Here is a 19446-nt window from a genome sequence, read left to right on the forward strand (position 1 = left end):
CCCAACGGGCGAAAAACTTGCTCACAGTATCCATCCATCCTTCGCATCAAGTCCAATTTGAACCAGGGTGGAACAGACAGGCCTGGCCGATCTCCTCGCGCGCAGAGTCAACGGAGCCTCTCGCGCGAGTTGTGACGTTGACTTTCATTTCGGGAATGCGGTTCAATGTCCGTGGACTATCGGGTTTCCCCACCGAGCCACGTTAATGTTCCATAATCGGTAGAGATGGGCCGCGGAAGGTCATCCAGGCTATCTAGAACATTTCCCAGATGGCGTCGAAGGCCCACAGAAGCCTCGAAGGAAGGATGCAAGAGAATTGGTCTGATCATAATGTACGACTGTGTCCGCTCAGTTGTTCAAGCCACAACATGACCGCGTTTGAGCAACCTTCCAAGCTCAGAGCTTCCGAGTCTGGAGGGGTCGAATTGCAATTGGGACCAAGTTTTTTTCGTGTCATCCGTGTTTCCGTCGTAGGGCCTGAGTGCTTTGTCTTTCATTGATCATATCTACTACCTATCCAAGTTAGTCTCTTCCTGCTGCCATTCGAGACAGCCTAGGAAGAAGTATGTACTTTGTCGATTGATGCCCGTTGAAGGTGTCACGTCACTGATTCGTTGTCCATGAGCTATCTCTTACGAAATATTATCCCAACTGGTACATGGGGTACAAGGAATGTCAAAGGATTCCCAAGTTTGGTGCCGGTGGGTACGGTGGATGTGGATAGTCAACTACTGGTTGAGGCTGGCGACTATTCGCAGGGTGTTCTTGCGAGATACAGCGACTAGATAGCACCGGCGGTCAAATTTGGCCCCAAGTTCCGGGGAAAGGGTCGCTGTGACCTCCAAGGTACGTACTTACTACTTAGTGTCTAGCGTCTACCCTGGGAGTCGGGCGACGCATTTCCGGCTGTTGGAGACTAGCCCACTCTGTGCGAAACACTATGCGACAATGGACTGACGGACGGTGGTGCAAAGTGTGGCGCTAAGCGTAAGCTTCCCGTCGTCCGCCCACACAACGATGTTCTAGGAGGACCGAGCCAAATCATGAGATAGGGGACCCAGGTACATTTTGACGTTCGAGGACATTTCCTGGATCAGGTTGCTTTGTCTGCAGAATGCATGCTATTATTGAGAGACATGGTGGGATCAGCGTGCAGGTGGCGGATACCAGCTGCTCAGAATCCTTGCAGTACTTTTGTTTTGATGCGTAAAATTGAGTCAAGGCCGATTCCGGGCCAAGAAGGAGCCCAGAGGCAAAAGATCAGCCCCAAGGGAAGGGGGAGGGGCAAGCGCCACAACTTAGGGATCCTGGGCTCCAGTACTCCGTCGAGGACTTTTTGCACCACAAGCTTTGCCGGGAGTCGGAGGTCACAACGAGTAAGCTGAAGGCAGGGTTCGAGAATTGCGGTGAAGACGCCCAGTTTATCGGGCCGCCCTGGAATGAGAGATCACCATGAATCTATGACCGATGGCTTGAGGGCGGAGCTGGACCAGCTACCAGGGTGGACATGGCACTAAGATGTCTCACACAACGATAAGATCGAAGAAGAATATATCGATATACTATTCAACACCATATGCAAGGCCGATGAGTCTTGCTAAAAAAGCAAGCCTGTTGTTGGATGGGCGAAAGAATCAAGTTCAGTTGTTTTTTGGCAATAATTTCATACTTTTGCGCTCGTTCAACCGTTGGGTCACCACGGCTGGTTAATGGTTGACAGTGGGTTAAACTCATCTTACCCGAGCAGCCATGATTGTTGATTGAGCGATAGCTGGACTGCGATCCACACGGCTAAGCTTAAGCTATGTTTAGGGACTCCTGAGACGCGTGCAGTTTGGAAAAAGCAAACATTCTGCCAAAGTAGTGAGTATTAGGTACTAGGCCTCGGACTGTCTTTTCCAGCCGATCGGGTCTGGCGAACGGCGGGGATTTTTTCTCGATGGTTTCTTTTTTTTTCTCATGGTAGTTGCTTTTTCCGTTTGCTTCGTTTGCGTTTTTCCTCTTCTCGGAGAACCCGTGACGGTCAGCTGACCCGCTTTCTCGCTCTTTCCTCTTCTTTTTCTTCTGCTTCTTCTTCGCACATATCAGATCAGATCCTTTCCCTTCCACCCCCTCCAGCTACTAGACTCTACTAGTTTACCACTTAGCTGTCAAACGAAACTTCTCGGCCGGACGAAAGGGACCCGACCTATCTACATCCTACGCCCTACGTTTCTAGATAACCGGGGACACCTTCTCTTTTTACGCAATTCCGAAACCCAGAATGGCTTCTCCGACTGCTCCCGCCTCCTTGTGGAGCCGGAAACGCGACTTGATCTACTTCTCCTTCTTTGCTATCCATGTCCCCATCATTTTTCGTAAGTCGGTCTAAAGTTGCCCCCCCATTCCCACTGATATACACACTCGTTTACGTAGTCCCGAAACCCACTAACTCGCTATCAATCAATCAATCTTCCTAGTGGTCGACGCAGCCCCGATCCTCCCCACCGCCCTCCAATCCAACCTTTCCCATACCCTCCGACAGTTCTACATCGATACGTACCATGACAGGTTTTTCGAGGAGCCACCAGCCCCCTGGTTTTACTTCTTCATACTTATGGAGCTGTTCTACCATGTGCCCGTAAGCGTCTGGGCACTTGGCGGCCTGAAGAGAGGTGCGGATCTACACCTACTATCATCCACAACTATACCTACCGTTACATCATAAACGCTCGGTATCTCCCTATCTGGAACTTGGAGCTAACGGGGTGGATACATGACAGATGACCCTCTCGTCCCCCTCCACCTCCTCATTTTTGGTCTTCAGGCCTTCCTTACCTCCACAGTCTGTCTGGTTGAGGTCTGGAGTTGGGCAGATCGCTCTGTAGCCCAAAAGCAGAACATTAGCATGCTATATGGGCCTTATGTCGCTCTTGGTAAGTAAAGATACTGCATGCACCTGGACATAAGTAAGCTGAGTTGGATGGCTGCTAATTAATTCTGATAGGTGCGTTCATGGCACTGGATATGTTCTTTAGACTTCGGACCAGACTCCTAGTCAAGTCCAAGAAGGAGTAAGTCACCACTGTAATCAGTCCCCATAACCCCAATATTCTCCCCTTTCCTATTTCAGTGGAGGGCATGTATGCATACAGTATCCAATGCAGGGGGTGTATGTGCTGGGACGATAATCCATAGATCACGTAAAAAAATGAAAAATAAAGTAAAGGAATGGCAGATCTAAACTCAGGCGTGCATGCGTCTGCAAAGCTGGAAAGTGCACTGTACACAGTACTTTACTCTAGGTGTACTTTGTAACAGTAGAGGTGTACACTGGACGGAAATGTTTCGCAGACCAATAAACTAGACCAGTCATTGGGTTCTAGGCCTAGGAAGTTGCATGAGCCTAGTCATGCAAGGACATCAACCTGCCTTATCGTGCTGGACTTAGTGCCGGGGGGTGTCTGAACTGAAGGCGTAAGGCATACATGCCAACTCGCTAAGTTAGGTGCAGTGGGCTGAAAACCAAAATTTTCTTTGGGTCTGTGATCTGTGCTCTGTACATTGTACAGGTAGGAATGCATGCCCACTAGATAGTACTTACTGTGGAAAAAGTGTAAAGGTGGCAGCAGGACCCGCTACACCGACCCGATCGCTCTTAATGCTGCAGCTGCATGATATAGGTAGGTCGGGATGAAGCCCGATGTGAGAAAGATGAGGCTTGCGGATTTGGGGGGGGCAAAGCAGGGATTGTGATTGTTTGCCACAGGGCTGGCTGATAGTATGGAATGATGGTCTCCAAAATATCCTCAATAAGAATTGGGTGGCTGTTGATGGTGTCTATCTTGCTTGCTAGGTATAGAGTTCCGGGCTGGGACCATGGGAGTGTGTAGGGTCACAAAAATGCAGTAATAGTTACGTCCGTAGGCTTCATTGTTACAAGGGAAAGGAACAAAATAGAGACATGGGTAGGGAATAGAGCGCCATCGCACAATTTGCGCACAGGTCTCGCTGTTGTTGATGATAGATCATATTACAGCGGTACCAAAGTTCCCGGGACTGCTCACCCGGCACCAAGTTTGCCAAAAGCTGAAGGATTCCAAAGCGGTGACATCACCTGCGTCATATCAGAAATCCAATGGCTCCGTCTAGGTCTCCGTTGGCTGCGTCTAAAGCTCGCATGGCTTCTTCTCGCGTAAAGCCTAGTTCGGTGATCTTCGCGATGGAGTCCGCCGGCCAGCGTGACTGCGGCGGGGCTGGGCGGGAAGAGGATGCCGCAGAGGCCATGTTGGGGCCACCAGCTGCTTGGCTGCGGCTGGCCTGATGCGTGACCGCACCTGTCCGGGCGCCGACTTCGGCGCCATCGGCTCCCTTGATCATGGGCTCATCTTCGAATTCCTCCTGGAGGTGCTTGGGAATGTCCGCCTCTCCCAAGAACGGGACCGCTTGGTCTTGAATGATGAGTGCACCTCGTTTGAGGTCAATGCAGGCTTGGTGTCTCCTCAACATATCCAAGCCTAGGAGTAGATCAATGTGCTTGCCCTCCATAACCGTGAAGGAGCATGGAAGAAACATGCTTCCAATCTTGATTTGTGCTGAATGCACCCGACCGATAATGTTAGCCGTACCAACGCCCTTTGCGATTCCCCCATATCGCTGGTCGACGAGTCGCATGATGTTGCACGCGGTCGCACATTCGGGTGACATAATGGTGACCTGTGCGCCGGAATCGACGAATGCGTTGAGTCTATGGCCATTGACCTCGACAGGGATATACAGCATGGTTACGCGACCAAATGCTGTGCCTTCATGTTAGCAATAAAGTCGACACGGAAAGCGTTTCGTCCACTTACACTCTGGGTGGTGTTCCATGGCATTGTGGAGGTTTTCCGTAACCGCGTTTTGACGGATAATCTCCTCGATCTCTCGTTGATTCTCGGGGTTGAACGGATCAGCATTCAGCATCGCAATTCGAGCCTCCTTCTCTGCTGCGACCTGAGCCTCGCGCTGTTGTTGTCGTTGAAGGACATCACGGAAGCGCTGTGCATCGTTGGCCACCTCCGCCAGTTCCGGGTTCTGCCGTCGAACAGCCTCGCGCACTTGCGGATTACCGAGAATATGTAGACGAATCGTCTCGGGATCTGGTGTCATTGCCTGTCTTCGCTGCAGGTTTTGTTGGGCAGCAGCAGAGCTGGGGCCCCCAATACTCCGTGGGGGGGCCTGGGGTCTCCGCAGCGTAACCTGAACACCTATCATGTCGCCCTCACCAATGCCAACCTGTTCGAGGGTGCGAGCATCATCGGCGAGTAGTTGATTGTTGTAGAGAATACGTTGGGAGGGAGGAGGGATGGAGGTTTCGCTTTCGACGATGGCTTTGAGGAGCTCGACGGTCATGTCCCCACCGACTTCTAGGGAGAAGATGTCGGCGTCGGCCTGATCCGGACGAATCACGCTCACGGTAATGCGCCTGGATATTGTGAGAGCCTTCGGTTAGCTACATATTCACTTGGTCTCTCATTTTTTCCTGTGATGTGTTTCTCCACGACATACATGATGCTGTGCAGCTCTAGTGCGGGGAAGCTCTCCCAGACTCGGAGAGGGTCAAATCACGTTGGGAAACCCAGCAAATGCAAGCCCTGGCCAACTCTGGAGCAAGATTTCTATCGAGTCTATAGACAGCCAGTAGATCAGGGTCTTTGTTCGGACAGCCTTAGGTGGCCGACGGGGCGAATTATAAATACAGTCACACCAGCGAAGCGATCGACGCGAGCGGGCGAGGGAGGGGGGGGGGGAAGTGGCGCTGAGAGGGGGAGGGAAAGGTGAGAGGACCGGGCTCCAGACGAGACAGGAGACGGTCGAAGCGAGACGACAGGGTACCCTGGAGATAGAAGAAGAAGTAGCAGTAGTAGTAGAGAAAGAGATGCAAAAGCGTAGGACGAGCAAAGGCGGGAGGAGGTGAGGTTACGGTTCCTGGTGAAGTGCAGCAGCGGGCGGAGCACCTCACAGCGGGCCGCCTGATTCGGTAGGCAGCCAGTCATGCGTCATCCGCCGCGACACTCAATACTATACTTCCTGCTGTCGCCATCCCATCCTGTTTTCTTCCCCTTTACTAGGTTCCATGGTTAAGGAAGTTCGCACGTTGGCTTGTGTTATGTCGGGTTTCTCCCTCCTCTCTTCAATTTTCCAAGCACAGCACATTCGCTTCAAAAAGACAACCATCGTACAGGTAAAGCTCTTCTTCCTTCAAATGCTTCCAAGCTACGGTCGCGTTCTAGGCCTTTCTGGGCCCCCGTCCATCCATCCAGCAAAGATCCGTCAATCCACACTCGGGTGGTCTCACCAACTCTCCAATCTGTTGAGCAGCAGCATCCCCGCAGTTCGAAGATATTTGCTCCACGAAATTACGCAGAACGTTGAACTCTCAAACAGCGCCTTTTACCACTCATAGCACTACGATAAGAACACCACATGCATTCCTGTGTGTGCATGCCCACATTCTTCCCCCAGATGCCATTCCTGCATCCCATTGCGGCCTGATGCCATGAGGTGCAGCCACCGGACATCCTCCAAGAGTCATGGAACACTCATCAGACAAAAGGACTCTTCCATTCCCGAATATATCCGCGCTTCTCTAGCTCGAGACATGATGACCCCACGGTGCTCACTAGCTATTCACTGTCCAGTCATCTAGGTGCCCGCTCCTACTACCACTCTTAGCTCGAAAATAATCCATGCCCGTGATTGCCACCTAGTTGCTTACTGCTGGGGACAATACGAGACTAGTGGCCCCAAGGCTCGAAGTCATTCCGGGATTAGGCCCATGAATTCATCCTCGCGACCCCGGTGACATCAGGCAGACAAGGTCTGCATGCCTGCGAGCTATTGCAGAGAAGCCTCAGTGCTCGAACCACTCACTTTAGTTTCTGTGCAGTTCATGCGTATACTGCATACTGTACTGCAATCGAGCGGCTTTGTTGCGAGGCCATAGGTGCCACCAACACAATTCACATCACCTTGCCAAGAGGTATAGTCATGACCGGGACATACGTATCGTTCCGGATGATCCATAGACTAAGTGGTCCACTATATTGCTAGTGAGACGGCCGGGCCTTTCATCCTTAAAGACTGCAACTTGTGCAATTTAGTGCTTAGCATAGCGGCCTGCGCCAGTGGTAGTGCACAGTTCTGCCTGAGTCGAATAGATACTTGGTTTATGTTAATTGGCTGATGCACTTTCCTGATGTGAGTGTGGGTGTCGTCAAGCGGCTAAGTACAATTACTTGATCGTGCTCCTGAGACCTTGGACATCAAATTTCAGATTATGGGCAATTGGGCTTGGTATCATATATGCTAAAGGTAGTGCGTTGCATAGCTACGACAGTACTAGTTATATATGGTTCTCTGCGTATATCAGCTCGCATACTACTAATTAGGTAAGTAGCGATGCATACGTATATGCGAGCGATCCTGGGATATACCAACACACAAAATTGATGGTGTATGAGAAAAGACTATTACTAGTACTGCCATCATCCGGTCCTCGAAACAAGCTTTTCATCAGCACCGTTCACCTCATCCTGATTCTATGATGATCTGGAGTTAAACATGATACAGAGACAGTCGGACGATCGATGCCAAAAGCAATTTTTCTGTCGATCGAGACCCACTGATACTTAGACTGGTTTCGCATACACAGTATCCCTCGTGGACGAAATATACGCTCCAGGAAAGTAGTATTAGACAATTATGAGCCGATCCTCTTGCACACTTTGTCATCATAAACTTCCAGACGGTGTGATAGTGAAAACTCGTTCGTTTATGCTATCATAACCACAAATCTAGGTTAATATGATATACCCCTCTTCATCTTCATCGCTAGCTCTCGCCTATGACTGAAGACATTGCTGTGTCTGGCAGTGATAGTACTTGCTGTTGTGCTCGCTAGTGTTCTGGCTTCCTTTGAGCTGATGTGCAAACATTGACTGGCCGACGCCGGTTTCAGTCAGAAACAACCCGATACTTAGATTGCAAGGGTACTAAAGAAAACTGCTTCATAGAAGTAGTATATTATCTTTCTCGCGGTGAAGCCAATCATGTCCAGTCATGATACGGCTGGACTGTTCAGCCTCGACACGGGTCATCAAAGATAGCCACTGAGAAGCACCAAGTATCAACCCATGTCAATTTGGTGCTGCTAAGTGGTTAGTGCTTACAGTTAGCCGCTTATGATAGATACTGACTGGCCTCCGATAACCCCGCCACCACCCCTCCTCAATTGTCTACAAAGGACTTGTTCTGCTACCGATTGTCATCACCCCATCTTCGACTCAGCCAACCAATCATCCACAGCTCCCTGCCTTCGAACGAAGCTAGCAATAAATCAGATAATCTCGCCATGTCCGACTCATCCGAATCCATCTCCCTGCAAGTAACAGTCCATCTTAAACCCGAGGACGTGCCGAAGTTCTGGGCCGCTTTCGAACCTGCCTACAAGGCTGTCACCGCCGAGCCTGAATGTACTTTCTTCGAACTATACCAGTCGCTCGATTCCCCGGGAACTATCTCCTGGGTAGAGAATTGGTCTGTCCTGTTCCATTGCTGGTTTCTGGCAGTGGGTTTGTTCGTAGTTTGGTGCTAATCTACCATCTGTATGCAGGTCTGCGTCAAAAGAATGGCTTATGGGGGTAAGTATAAACCTTGTTTTTCAGCATTGGTGACCAGAAGCTAAAATGAGTGGTGCTGAGATAGGTCCAATTGGTGAAGCCGTATTATCGTGATTACTTCGCTGCAACGGAACCTTTGTTTATCAAGCCCAGAGAGGCTAAGTTGTTGAAAAGAGTTGGGGCACCGTTTACTATGGTGAAGAAGACGAATGGAGGGTTGGTGGGCTAGATCGAGGTTCAGGCAGCTGGGATGAGAGATAACTCAAAGCTTTCTTGACACTGAACGAGGCATAGAAATATACGTACTCAAGTCATATACGCTTATACTAGTTGAAACTGGTCCATAGAATATGGAGCTCGAAAGTGATCGCAGCAGTTGAACGCTAGCTTGTACTTGTATCTATAGTTCACAGAATACTTGACACAGAACCGGTATCACATGATCCCAAGCTAGGTCACACCGTTCAAAACAGGTACATCAATCTACTCTGAAATCTGCTATCAAAACATACAGGTACAGCAATGCTGACAATGATAACTCCGACCAGCTATATTCTGCTTCTAACGCGGCCCAATTCTTACTCGATACGTCTTGCGCATGACACATCTGCTACCCCCTCGCCTTCAACTACCTTGGCCGAAACAATCTCATCCACGGGAATCTCAGCCAGCCGTGAAATGACATGATGCAGCGTTGGCAATGCTTCCCAGCTGAGTGCATCAATCTCAAAACGGGCGTTCTTGGTCGTCCGGAGCCGAGTGATTCTTGACGGAATGTTCTTCTGCTCCTCCTCTTGTGGCACAAGCACGGGGTACTCAGCCTCAGGCTGTCCCTTGTTCGCGCGTCCAACTTGCGGCATGTAGCGATAGATCAAGTCACCCTTACCAATGTTCTGAGGAGGGTTCATGCTGAAATCTTGGTCCTCCAGGTCTTCCAAATGGAAGTGACCCCATACAGCTCCTTCCCAGCTAGTCGTGAGATGGTAGGAATTGGTCCGCTCGTGTGCTTCGATGGCAGTGTACAGCTTTGGCATGCCGAGCTCTTCGCGGCCACTCACGATCGGATCAGTCAGACTTTCGAAGAGAATGGGCAGGTACAGTCCTTTGACAACCTCGCCGTCTGTTTTCTTATACTGCACGCCCTCGATGTAAAGGCCTAGGTGACGGTAGCCGCCGCCGCCGAGCCAGTCCATGCCGTGGAGTCTCGTTTGCGAGAAGCTGGCGTAGGCCACAGTGCTTGGGTCAGTGAAAGAGTACCTCTCATTAGGAAGGAGGTTTTGCAGCAGCGTCCGACTGGTTTTGAATCGGATTGACGCCGTCTGGAACGTCGACTTGAGTGACTTCTGGACGCGGTTTCTGCCCCACCAGTCTTGTCTGGGGCCGGGCATGGGGCCGAAGACAATGGGCTGTCGCCAGTATTTGGCCGGGAGTTTGCTCCAGAGATGCTTACGCAGCACCTGCGTGGAGTAGTCGAATTCGTCATGCCCGTAGATATAGTCGGTCATTGCTTCCACTGTGGAATATTAGCTATGTACTGATAAGCGGGTGCTGATACTGACTTGTCTCCATTGACTGCGGCTTGGAAGACTCTCGTGTCATCTGCTGCACAGTGCTTGCTCGAGTATGACGAGCCTTCTCATACAGCTTCAACCGTTCCGGTATCTCCTCGCGGGTCACATCGCGGGACAGCATGACAGCTAGGGAAATACCATCCTCAATGGCCATCGCTCCTCCAGATGCACGGTAAGGCAAGAATGGGTGTGCTGCATCCCCGATGATTGCAAGCCGGTCATCAACCCATGTGGGAAGAGTTTCCATGTCCAACAAAGGCCACACCCTCAAGGTGTAAGGATCTGCCTTGGCTAGCATCTTGAGAACTTGGGGATTGAAATCCTTGAAAACTTCAAGAAGCGCCTCCTTGCTAGCTTCTTGATTCCAATCAGAGGATGTGTTGATGGTGCTCATTGTGTCAGGGTGGATGCAAACAAAGTTCAGCAACTCATTGTTGGCACAAGGGTAAATGACCACACGCTTTTCATCAGAATCCCACATGTCCACTGAACTGTACACCTCAGCAAGTGAACGGGTCTCGGGATCTTCTAGGGCATCTTGGCGCTTTATAAGGAAGCGGAATGCGTTCTTGCCAGAGCTGAAAGGCTTAATGTCCTTTGCGAAAGGCAATTTCGATCTTGCAAGGGAGTGGACACCGTCTGCTCCGATAAGGACATCACCCTTGAAAGTTCCCCCGTTTTCAAGAGTCACCGTGGCGTTCTTTGGGTCAATGTCTACAATCTTGCTCGATGTGTGCAGCTGAGCTGGTATACCCGGACCAGGAGCCTGAGAGGCAACTTTCAGAGCTTCGTGTAGGTGGGCTCGGTGGACCAGGGTCCATTTCTATCAAGCGTTATGACGATTGATTTCCAAGCAGGAGAAGTTTACTTACGTGTCTCCATTTGTCTGCATGCGCTTTGTTGTCGACTATACCCAGAGTCTTCCCACCAGGAGTGTATATGCGTAACTGGCAAGGTCAGAGGTGATCTTTCGGTTAAGAGCAAGCATGGCAGCGGGTACCTGCTCAGTTTCTACAGCCCCAAATTTGGTGCCGTCGATCCCCAATCTAAGCAACGCAGAGTTTGCATTAGGTGTAAGATGAATCGCTGCCCCGATTTCGTTTGCAAAGCGGGAGCGTTCAAACAACTGCGTCCAAGTTTTAGTCCAAACTTATTGTCCACACCCTGAAGTTCGGATGCAAGAGTAACTGACCTCAACACGGTGACCTTGTTGTCTGAGAGCGATGGCAGTGGCCAGGCCTCCAATACCAGCGCCGGCAATAAGAATGTGAAGGCCTCCTTGGGCTGTGCATGGGTCAATGCTCCCCATTGTTGCAGATAGGGCAGTGTATCACGTTTGGCTAAAGGTTGCAGACTGGGGACACACGGGTTATTTCGCCACTTAAGAGCGGAGTGTTGCCATGACATACTACACAATTATATCTTTCAAGACAACCCCATGATTTCTTTCACCCCCACAAATTGCCAGGATGAGTCATGTGTGTCCACCGTCAATGCCGGACGGATTTTGGGGTCTGGAGTCGTGATCTCAATCCTCGGCTCAACCACTTCGGCTCCACGTTCGGAGCGGATGCAAGGGAACCGTTGAAATGGCGCAAAACACCGTGAGGGGTAGATAACGAGGGCCTATTTATCACACCGAATTTGGGTTCTTTTGTTACACATCGTTTTTACTTCCTCGCCTATTGACCCTCTATTTTTCTTGGTGAGGTACAGTATCACCATCATGCCGAATCCCATCCGCGAAGACATCACTACCCGGGATGATACATCCTTCCCCTACATCCTCGAGCAAAATGTCACCATTGCTCTTAAGGATAAATCGGGTCTTGTCCGATGCAACGTCTACCGGCCCAAGGAGCTGGAAAAGGCCCCAGTGCTAGTCACTTACGGCCCCTACGGCAAAGATATTCCATACTCGGACTTCCATCCGAAGTCATACAGCGAAGTCAACCCTGAGCATCACTCTGCCCATTCAGCCTGGGAGACTCCCGATCCTGCCTTCTGGACTAAGCATGGCTATGCTGTTGTTCGGGCGGATGAGCGAGGCACTGGCCAATCTCGCGGAAAGCTGGACACCATGTCCCGTGAAACGAGCGAGGCTTTCTTTGATGTGGTCGAATGGGCAGCCGAACAGTCATGGTCCACTGGTAAAGTAGGACTGCTCGGAATTAGTTACTATGCTGGAAGTCAATGGAGAGTCAGTGCGCGGCAACCCAAGGGCCTGTCGTGTATTATCCCGTGGGAGGGCATGTCCGACTACTACCGTGATCGCTGTCGCCACGGAGGTATCCTTTCGAACGCTTTCATCAAATTCTGGTGGGACCGCCAGGTCGTCTCTAACCAGTACGGTCGGCCTGGTCGTGCTGCCCGTAACTGGGGTCCTGATACCATCGAGGGTGATCTTCCCGAGGAGGAATTGGAAGCGAACCGTCAGGACCAGACAATCGACAACGTCAACAACCGATTCCGCGATGATATATACTATGCTAGTAAGGAGTACACAATGTCCGACATTCAGGTGCCTCTTCTGTCCGTGGCCAATTGGGGTGGCATTTTGCTGCACTTGCGGGGTAATGTGGAGGGCTGGACCCAAGCAGGCAGCGAGTTGAAGTATCTGCGCTTCATCACCGGTCGCCATGACCTGCCTTTCTACTATTCGGAAGAAGTGGAAGTCCAGCGCAGCTTCTTAGACGCCTTTCTCAAGGGCGAGGATCGCGAGGGATGGTCCACTGGAACAGCCCCGAAGGTTGATCTGGTTCTCCGCAAAGGAGACGTCGGATTCAACAATTCTGAAGCAGAGAAGCAATTCCCTCGCCGTACTGAAAATGAATGGCCCATTGCGCGTACGCAATACACGCGATACTATCTGACCTCCAAGAAAGAGCTGGTAACCACAGCTCCGCAAGAGCGCCCGGTCAAAATCACTTACCCTGCTCTCGGAAATTTGGAGAACCCGCAGCTGGTGCAGTTCACCACTCCGCCATTTGAGAGCGAAACAGAAATCACCGGACACATTGTCGCGCATCTCAATGTGTCGATGAGCCCCCAGCCAGGCTCTCCCACTCCGCAAGATATCGACCTGTTCGTCACGCTGCGGTACATCTCGCCCGAGGGCAAGGAGGTGTTCTACACCGGCACAGCTGGAGACCCAGTGCCTCTCTGCAAGGGCTGGCAGCGTGTCAGTCTGCGCAAGACAGACCCCGAGCATCCTCGCCACCGTCCCTGGCTCCCTCATCGCAACTACTACTCCACGGACGTGCTCCCGGTTATCCCGGGCGAGGTCTACCCGGTCGATGTGGAGGTGTGGCCGACCAACGTCGTAGTCGAGAAGGGAGGAAAGATTATCCTTGAGGTCGCATCTGGCGATACACAAGGAAGTGGAATATTCCAGCACAATTCTCCTGTAGACCGGTAAGTTGATCCCAGCCTGTATTGAAGACTACGTTGCTGACAGAGCCAGATCCCCGGAGCGATTCCACGGACTCAACCATATCAACTTCGGCCACGGAGATAACTATGTCACTTTGCCGATTATTCCCCCGCGGGGCTGGCTGGAGGAACTCCGCAGGAAGTAGATCATAACTTAGATGGGATAATTAGAAATTGAATTTCATTCTGTAATGCCAGAGCCGAATAACCGATTGGAACCACCTTCTGAACTCCATCGGGATGTGGTCCCGATGCATCCTGATCCGTATACTATAGTATAGACACAGCATTATATAGCAAACAGCATCCCATCCTAAGCAGTATACCAACCTCAAACCAAACAAAGAACTCCTCATTACATTCCAATTTTCAGAACATCCTACACAACAAGCACCACCCATTTCCTCCCAAACCAACACCGCCAAAATGACCGTCACCAAAAACATCCGCCCCCTCTCCCGCTACATAACCACCCACGACCCCACCACAAACAAAGCCATCTTCTCCACCACCCTCTCAGAAACCATGCCAGTGCAACAAATCCAAGACTCCGCCAACGCCCAATTCTCCCTCGCCTACACCACCGACTCCTTCCCCGCAAACCTCACCGACGAGGCCGACATCCCCGCCTACGCCTCCTACCTGACCAACCCGCCCGGGATCACCATCTCCACGGGCTCGGTGTGTCGCATTGTGGATATGCCGCCGCATGCGCTGAGTCCGATGCATCGCACTGTCTCGGTGGATTATGGGGTTGTGTTGGAGGGGGAGGTTGAGCTTGTGCTGGATTCGGGGGAGACGAGGTTGTTGAAGAGAGGGGATGTCGCGGTCCAGAGGGGTACGAACCATGCTTGGAGGAATGTTACTCCTGATGGGGAGAATGGGGAGGGGAGCTGGGCCAGGATGTTGTATGTGTTGTTGCCCGCGAAGGGGTTGGGGGAGGGATTGAAGGAGAATTTGGGTGGGATTCAGGTTAGGGATAGTACTTAAGCTTCTTTTTTCTAGGGTTGTGGGGTGGAAGGGGGATGAGATGGTTGGAGGGTTCGTGGTTGATATAGGGTGTATTTAGAGTGCTGGATGGAATGGAAGGATGTCTATAGCTGTCATGCAGATACATAAGAGGATGAGATTCTAGAGACATTTGAGATCTGTGAGCGATACATTCCTCTTGGATGTTCAGGTTATTGAACTATTATAGTGTAGGATAAATGATGATATAGTGCTATAACGTTACTATTCATTTGGTACATTCGCTATAGGATTAAAAGGAAGTAGCTTGAAATTCGTAGCATATAAGTTATTTATATAGCAGATAACTAGTACAAACGGTTGATATATTGCAAAATAATGAGATCAGACATAAGCTATACTAAATCACCACTCTCCTCCAACTTTATAATGGAAGATCTTATCGTTAATCCTTCCCCCAGTAAAGCGCCAGAGACGCGCAACAGACTGCACATATATCAGAACTATCCAATTTGAAGATTGAGCATAGGTACTCACCGCATTCAACCACACCCCATGCAACATGGTTTGGATAAACATATACTCCACGGGACTCGTCCCAGCCGATCGCTCTTCGTAGCTCAAGTTCCGATCCACAGGTCGATATGAAGGGATACGTCTATAGTGCGAAGGCCAGTCCACAGGCTGGGATACAGGGACAGCATCACGAGGAACCCGGGGCTGAGGCTGGGTCTCTGAGCCGGTGTGGTGGATCTCGTAGTCGGAGAGGATGGAAAGCGTGCTGGCGTCAACAGCCCTAGATGTAGATGTAGTAGTTGTAGTTGTGGACGACATGATGGAAATAATATCTTGAGTGTGTAACAAGCACTTTCACAGACAACAACAGCAGGTTAGAACAGATGATGTTCCTCTTGACTAGCGGTGGATAGTGCACCGAACCGACCTGCATAACAAAAGGGATGTGCTGTTCATCCCATCCACCCCTTGCTTCCTCCACATCCCGAACGCCCAGACTCAACCCAACGCCTCCCTCCATCTTTCCCCCATATTTCCCCCGCACACTCTTCCACTGTCCGCATGATCGGATCACTAGCTGCGGCCATACTGCCGAGGAATAAGTTGTGTCCACATCGCGTGTTTGACGGTGTGACGTGATTGTCGGCTTAACCCCTGCTACTATATCCATCTAGATTCCAGACCTGGGTGTAACAGAGTGCCACCTAGCACGCTTACTACCAACGCACAATGGTCGCAACACAACCTTTCCAGCGCATTATCGCTGCTGAGATAGACGGTCGCTGTCTAAATATCAGATACCGTCAGAACCAGTTTCATCGCCTACAGTCCATTCTCGTACAGAATATCGAGCAGATCAAGGATGCGATCGCTGCCGATTCGGGAAACTCGTCGGAGGAAGTTCGCGCCGAAATCTGCCTTGCCTTGAAGGAGATTCGCACACATTATGCTTCGCTGGACTTGAAGAAAGACCTGGAGGAGGAGTATCGCGTTGCCAATGGCAAGGATAATTATGATGGGAAACGCGGTGTGGGGATTGTCTATATTGTTCCTTCTTCGCATACTATGTTTTTCTCTGTTGTTGCGGCGCTGAGTGCTGCCATTGCGGCCGGGAACTGTGTGATTCTTGAGGTGGGCTCAACACCACGAGTTATTTGGCTTAATGCTAACTTTAATAGTTGACGAAAACCACCATGGCCGTACCGGGTGTGCTCAAGAAGATCCTGCCTCAGACCCTGGACGCAGATACATTCGCTATCAGCGAGGAGAGACCAGACACTGCATTCCTTAACAAAACGCGTATCATTGCACAAAGTGACTCTATTCCTCCTTCTTCCAACAGCCTTTCTTCGCCCACTTCAGCCAGAACCGTCGCCATTGTCGACCGCACAGCCAACATCTCCGCTGCAGCGGATGCGCTGGTGTCCGCGCGATTCGCTTTTGGCGGTCGCTCCACTTACTCGCCTGACGTTGTACTCGTACAGGAGTTCGCCATGAAGGAGTTCGTGGAAGCCATTATCCAGCGATCGTCAAAGTACCTAGCTGGTCAGAATGGAGACGCTCGTCAGACGGCCGTTAATCCGCGACGATCGAGCTCGGGCGCTTCGTTGCTCGATGCGGCGTATAAAGACGCCAGTGCACGGGTGATTGTATCTGGATCTGAATGGGGTGTCGTTGAGGTGCACGACCGGTAAGCTCTATACCTCCATTCATGGAAGTAGCATGCTGACAGCCTAGAAAATCGTCTCTTCTGCAAAAGAAGGTATCCGAGAAAGTGCTCGTTCTGCATCCGGTGACTAGCCTGGACGATGCTATTGATTTTAGCACTTCGTATGCCTCCCACTTGCCCCGAAACCTCCACCCCCTTACTATGGAAAATCAGCTAACAAAAATCTAGCATGGGAAGCCTAGCAGCAACATACGCCTTCTCCGCCCCAGCAGCAGCCAAATACCTAACCCAATTCATCGACTCCTACACATCCTACATCAATCACGTCCCAGTCGACATGCTCAGTAAGCTCCCAACCCCCATTCCCAGCCCTCTACAGGAATGTCTAACAAGACCAGTCGGCCCCGCATACCCCATCAACCAACAACCCTCGCGCGAAACTCGCTACTCAGTACCATCCCTACAGGTCCCCCGACCCCAGTTCGTAACGGAGACCAACAACACCGCTCTGGTTCGAGACATAGTGAGCAGCTATGCATCCAAGTCCAACGACGCATTGCGCGAGGCGTTGGTGCCACTGCCCGCTATTGGGCAGCGCAGTGGCAAGGCAATTGGGTTCTTTGAGCAGGGGATTATCACTGGTGGAGTTATTACACTGTTTACGTTTGTGGCGAGTATCTCGACAATGGGGATTTATGGGTATGCAGCTGTGAGGAGGTGGAGGGGGTTATGAGTGGTGTTTTTCTTTATTTGGAGTAAATTGGTATGCATGTGAGTTATGTTGTTGTGATCTTGGGTCACATTTTGTACTTGTGAGATATGAGACTTGGTGTCAATATGTGTGAATACTGTTTGGAAGGAGATGGTATCCTGAATTATTGGCTAGTATGATAAGTCCATCTCGTCTTGCAATAGTTTAGCAGTGAGGTAGACCAAGACAATTGGTTGGTCAGGAATGAACATATTGTTCAGTATGTACAAAGCTTCGATGACCAAGCGTCTAATCACAATCTCATAATAATACAGTGACTATACTATAATTAAGCTAAGCATCAAGCAGCCACAAGCTTTTGTTCTGGCCACCTCCCAAAGGTAAACTGCAAATTAGCCATATTACACAACTCCCAAGTCTCCGCGCCCAAGACCCCGCAACAGCCCTCATCCTCTGCATCCCCCGCCGCCCCCGCCACAAAAGCCGCCGGTATGAAATGATCATCTGTACCGTGCGCGTCGCGAAATTGTGGATGCTTCATGAGCCTAGTTACCGCCCGCTGCAGCTGCAATCCCGATGTCTTCGTCATCACATCCTCCAGGGATTGCTTGAACTCCAGTGCCCATCCCTCCGGGGGAATCTCCTGGGCTAGGGAATTGCGATGTTTGACCATGGGTCCCCATCGATTGCGGTAGAGATTATGGACTGATCCTCCTGTGCCGATGAGGAGGTAGTTCTCCTTTCGGAGTTGGCGCAGCGTCTTTCCTATTTTCAGATGGTAGTGCGGATCGTATCGCGCGTTACTGGATATCACTGTTACCGGAGGGGGATTGCCCTCTGGGAACATCTTCTGGATAATGGTGAACACGTCTACTATCCAGTTGTAGTTGGGGTTGCCGGATACATTGAATCCCTCTGCTTGGAGGAGGTCGATGCATCGTTGTGCGGTGGCCAAGTCAGATGTCATTTGGTAGGCCTTGTAGTCGTTGCTCGGGACGATACCTACGGGGCTGATCTGGGGAGCGGGGTTCGTGGCCACTTCGATGCCGTCTCCTAGTGTTGCCCAGTGGGAGCTCTGGTTTGGTCATCATTGGGTGTTAGTGAGTTAGTGTCCGTGGGTGGATGTCATTTCCCCAATTTGGGTAGTGTAGAGTTGACGGGTGGATCCGCGTGTTGACGATTATAGGGATGGTAGAGGACGCACCAGCATCACGATTCCTCTCACATTGTGTGCACGTGCTTCATCGCCACATTTGCGCCAGTAGTTGGAGGATTCTGTCGTTTCGTATATCATCATCGGAGAGCCATGGGAGAACATGTGGACCGGGGTGAGGCCTAGCTAGCGGTGTGAGTGGATCTGCTATAGCTGCCGGGCTCGAGCTGCGTCCTGGCCAGCTGGGGTCCGGTCGGGGTTTTGCGGACATACGCGTTTTGTGCCATTCGGCTTCGGCTTTCATCATTTTTGTGGGGGTTATGGTACTTCCAACAATGGACTGGGAAGTAATTGGATCTGGACTAGTCTGGGCCTGTTGGTAGCTGGAGGAGATGGATCATCCAGGATGGAGACCCAGGAAGCGGCCTCGGTTAGGGTCCTCCACATCCCGAACACACTGTAAGGGTCCAAAGGTAATTGATAAGCCACCTCACTGGTCATCGCGAGGGTCCATCCCTTTTACTTACCCATCTGGCTGACCGGGAGACGTGTGCTCGTAAAACTCGTCTGCCTATACTAGCTGGTTGATCGCCGGTAGTATTCGGGTTGCATTCTTGCACATCCTGAATGATCCATATATGAGAAAAGAAACCCTGCAGCTCTTCTGCCGCTTAGTCATGGCGCCATCCAGGGCTGGAGCCAACTTTATGGCGCAGTCCGAGCAGCAGACTGGCCAGCCCCATCCTCGCCTCTCTGCGAAATACGTAGACCCTCTTCAATCC

At 51.0% G+C, this 19446-nt stretch overlaps 9 protein-coding genes across 9 annotated transcripts; 5 read left to right on the forward strand and 4 right to left on the reverse strand.

Annotated features, from left to right (window-relative positions):
* The first annotated feature begins 1999 nt into the window (after nt 1-1999).
* On the forward strand, nt 2000-3223 carry BO88DRAFT_81657 (EXPERA domain-containing protein). The gene is made up of 4 exons (XM_025713162.1): nt 2000-2357; nt 2460-2654; nt 2763-2915; nt 2987-3223. Exons 1-4 carry the CDS (start codon nt 2264-2266, stop codon nt 3055-3057), a joined length of 513 nt encoding a protein of 170 aa, XP_025561176.1. The 5' UTR covers nt 2000-2263; the 3' UTR covers nt 3058-3223.
* Nucleotides 3224-5456: 2233 nt separating this feature from the next.
* Nucleotides 5457-6080, reverse strand: BO88DRAFT_81687 (uncharacterized protein). The gene has a single exon (XM_025713164.1). The coding sequence runs from the start codon at nt 6015-6017 to the stop codon at nt 5667-5669; it is 351 nt and encodes a 116-aa protein (XP_025561177.1). The 5' UTR covers nt 6018-6080; the 3' UTR covers nt 5457-5666.
* Nucleotides 6081-8374: 2294 nt separating this feature from the next.
* Nucleotides 8375-8922, forward strand: BO88DRAFT_489341 (putative quinol monooxygenase; the record flags this gene model as incomplete). Its single annotated transcript, XM_025712685.1, has 3 exons — nt 8375-8559; nt 8636-8663; nt 8728-8922. The coding sequence occupies 3 exons, from the start codon at nt 8375-8377 to the stop codon at nt 8869-8871; spliced, it is 357 nt and encodes a 118-aa protein (XP_025561178.1). The 3' UTR covers nt 8872-8922.
* A 149-nt stretch (nt 8923-9071) lies between these two features.
* On the reverse strand, nt 9072-11567 carry BO88DRAFT_391900 (putative salicylate hydroxylase). Its single transcript, XM_025705031.1, has 5 exons — nt 11406-11567; nt 11214-11339; nt 11086-11160; nt 10202-11036; nt 9072-10155 (listed from the first exon to the last, which is right to left on the reverse strand). The coding sequence occupies exons 1-5, from the start codon at nt 11520-11522 to the stop codon at nt 9221-9223; spliced, it is 2088 nt and encodes a 695-aa protein (XP_025561179.1). The 5' UTR covers nt 11523-11567; the 3' UTR covers nt 9072-9220.
* Nucleotides 11568-11909: 342 nt separating this feature from the next.
* Nucleotides 11910-13793, forward strand: BO88DRAFT_489343 (CocE/NonD family hydrolase; the record flags this gene model as incomplete). Its single annotated transcript, XM_025712686.1, has 2 exons — nt 11910-13627; nt 13677-13793. Exons 1-2 carry the CDS (start codon nt 11940-11942, stop codon nt 13789-13791), a joined length of 1803 nt encoding a protein of 600 aa, XP_025561180.1. The 5' UTR covers nt 11910-11939.
* Nucleotides 13794-14071: 278 nt separating this feature from the next.
* Nucleotides 14072-14635, forward strand: BO88DRAFT_489344 (cupin domain-containing protein; the record flags this gene model as incomplete). The annotated part of the gene is made up of 1 exon (XM_025712687.1): nt 14072-14635. The coding sequence occupies one exon, from the start codon at nt 14072-14074 to the stop codon at nt 14633-14635; it is 564 nt and encodes a 187-aa protein (XP_025561181.1).
* Nucleotides 14636-14929: 294 nt separating this feature from the next.
* On the reverse strand, nt 14930-15557 carry BO88DRAFT_489345 (uncharacterized protein). Its single transcript, XM_025712688.1, has 2 exons — nt 15152-15557; nt 14930-15100 (listed from the first exon to the last, which is right to left on the reverse strand). Exons 1-2 carry the CDS (start codon nt 15446-15448, stop codon nt 15020-15022), a joined length of 378 nt encoding a protein of 125 aa, XP_025561182.1. The 5' UTR covers nt 15449-15557; the 3' UTR covers nt 14930-15019.
* A 146-nt stretch (nt 15558-15703) lies between these two features.
* BO88DRAFT_369003 (uncharacterized protein) lies at nt 15704-17765 on the forward strand. Its single transcript, XM_025704127.1, has 5 exons — nt 15704-16261; nt 16309-16820; nt 16868-16960; nt 17028-17143; nt 17198-17765. The coding sequence occupies exons 1-5, from the start codon at nt 15860-15862 to the stop codon at nt 17530-17532; spliced, it is 1458 nt and encodes a 485-aa protein (XP_025561183.1). The 5' UTR covers nt 15704-15859; the 3' UTR covers nt 17533-17765.
* BO88DRAFT_391912 (DODA-type extradiol aromatic ring-opening family dioxygenase) lies at nt 17726-19255 on the reverse strand. The gene is made up of 4 exons (XM_025705032.1): nt 19192-19255; nt 18938-19121; nt 18716-18846; nt 17726-18586 (listed from the first exon to the last, which is right to left on the reverse strand). Exons 2-4 carry the CDS (start codon nt 18969-18971, stop codon nt 17852-17854), a joined length of 900 nt encoding a protein of 299 aa, XP_025561184.1. The 5' UTR covers nt 18972-19121; nt 19192-19255; the 3' UTR covers nt 17726-17851.
* Between the last annotated feature and the right edge of the window lie 191 nt (nt 19256-19446).

The sequence above is a fragment of the Aspergillus vadensis genome (assembly GCF_003184925.1).
Source record: "Aspergillus vadensis CBS 113365 unplaced genomic scaffold BO88scaffold_17, whole genome shotgun sequence".
Lineage (NCBI taxonomy): Eukaryota > Fungi > Ascomycota > Eurotiomycetes > Eurotiales > Aspergillaceae > Aspergillus > Aspergillus vadensis.

What these genes read in the sequence shown, in the direction of transcription:
- BO88DRAFT_81657 (XM_025713162.1), top strand. Translation starts at nt 2,264, where the DNA reads ATGGCTTCTCCGACTGCTCCCGCCTCCTTGTGGAGCCGGAAACGCGAC. An exon ending in CCATGTCCCCATCATTTTTC is followed by an intron (nt 2,358 to 2,459) that starts GTAAGTCGGTCT and finishes CAATCTTCCTAG; the next exon opens with TGGTCGACGCAGCCCCGATC. An exon ending in ACTTGGCGGCCTGAAGAGAG is followed by an intron (nt 2,655 to 2,762) that starts GTGCGGATCTAC and finishes GATACATGACAG; the next exon opens with ATGACCCTCTCGTCCCCCTC.
- BO88DRAFT_81687 (XM_025713164.1), bottom strand. Translation starts at nt 6,017, where the DNA reads ATGACTGGCTGCCTACCGAATCAGGCGGCCCGCTGTGAGGTGCTCCGC.
- BO88DRAFT_391900 (XM_025705031.1), bottom strand. Translation starts at nt 11,522, where the DNA reads ATGGGGAGCATTGACCCATGCACAGCCCAAGGAGGCCTTCACATTCTT. An exon ending in GGGCTGTAGAAACTGAGCAG is followed by an intron (nt 11,161 to 11,213) that starts GTACCCGCTGCC and finishes TGACCTTGCCAG; the next exon opens with TTACGCATATACACTCCTGG. An exon ending in GCCGCAGTCAATGGAGACAA is followed by an intron (nt 10,156 to 10,201) that starts GTCAGTATCAGC and finishes AATATTCCACAG; the next exon opens with TGGAAGCAATGACCGACTAT.
- BO88DRAFT_489345 (XM_025712688.1), bottom strand. Translation starts at nt 15,448, where the DNA reads ATGTCGTCCACAACTACAACTACTACATCTACATCTAGGGCTGTTGAC. An exon ending in ATGGGGTGTGGTTGAATGCG is followed by an intron (nt 15,101 to 15,151) that starts GTGAGTACCTAT and finishes ATATATGTGCAG; the next exon opens with TCTGTTGCGCGTCTCTGGCG.
- BO88DRAFT_369003 (XM_025704127.1), top strand. Translation starts at nt 15,860, where the DNA reads ATGGTCGCAACACAACCTTTCCAGCGCATTATCGCTGCTGAGATAGAC. An exon ending in GGAACTGTGTGATTCTTGAG is followed by an intron (nt 16,262 to 16,308) that starts GTGGGCTCAACA and finishes TAACTTTAATAG; the next exon opens with TTGACGAAAACCACCATGGC. An exon ending in CGTCCCAGTCGACATGCTCA is followed by an intron (nt 17,144 to 17,197) that starts GTAAGCTCCCAA and finishes TAACAAGACCAG; the next exon opens with TCGGCCCCGCATACCCCATC.
- BO88DRAFT_391912 (XM_025705032.1), bottom strand. Translation starts at nt 18,971, where the DNA reads ATGATGAAAGCCGAAGCCGAATGGCACAAAACGC. An exon ending in AGCCGAATGGCACAAAACGC is followed by an intron (nt 18,847 to 18,937) that starts GTATGTCCGCAA and finishes ACCGCTAGCTAG; the next exon opens with GCCTCACCCCGGTCCACATG. An exon ending in TGAGAGGAATCGTGATGCTG is followed by an intron (nt 18,587 to 18,715) that starts GTGCGTCCTCTA and finishes TGACCAAACCAG; the next exon opens with AGCTCCCACTGGGCAACACT.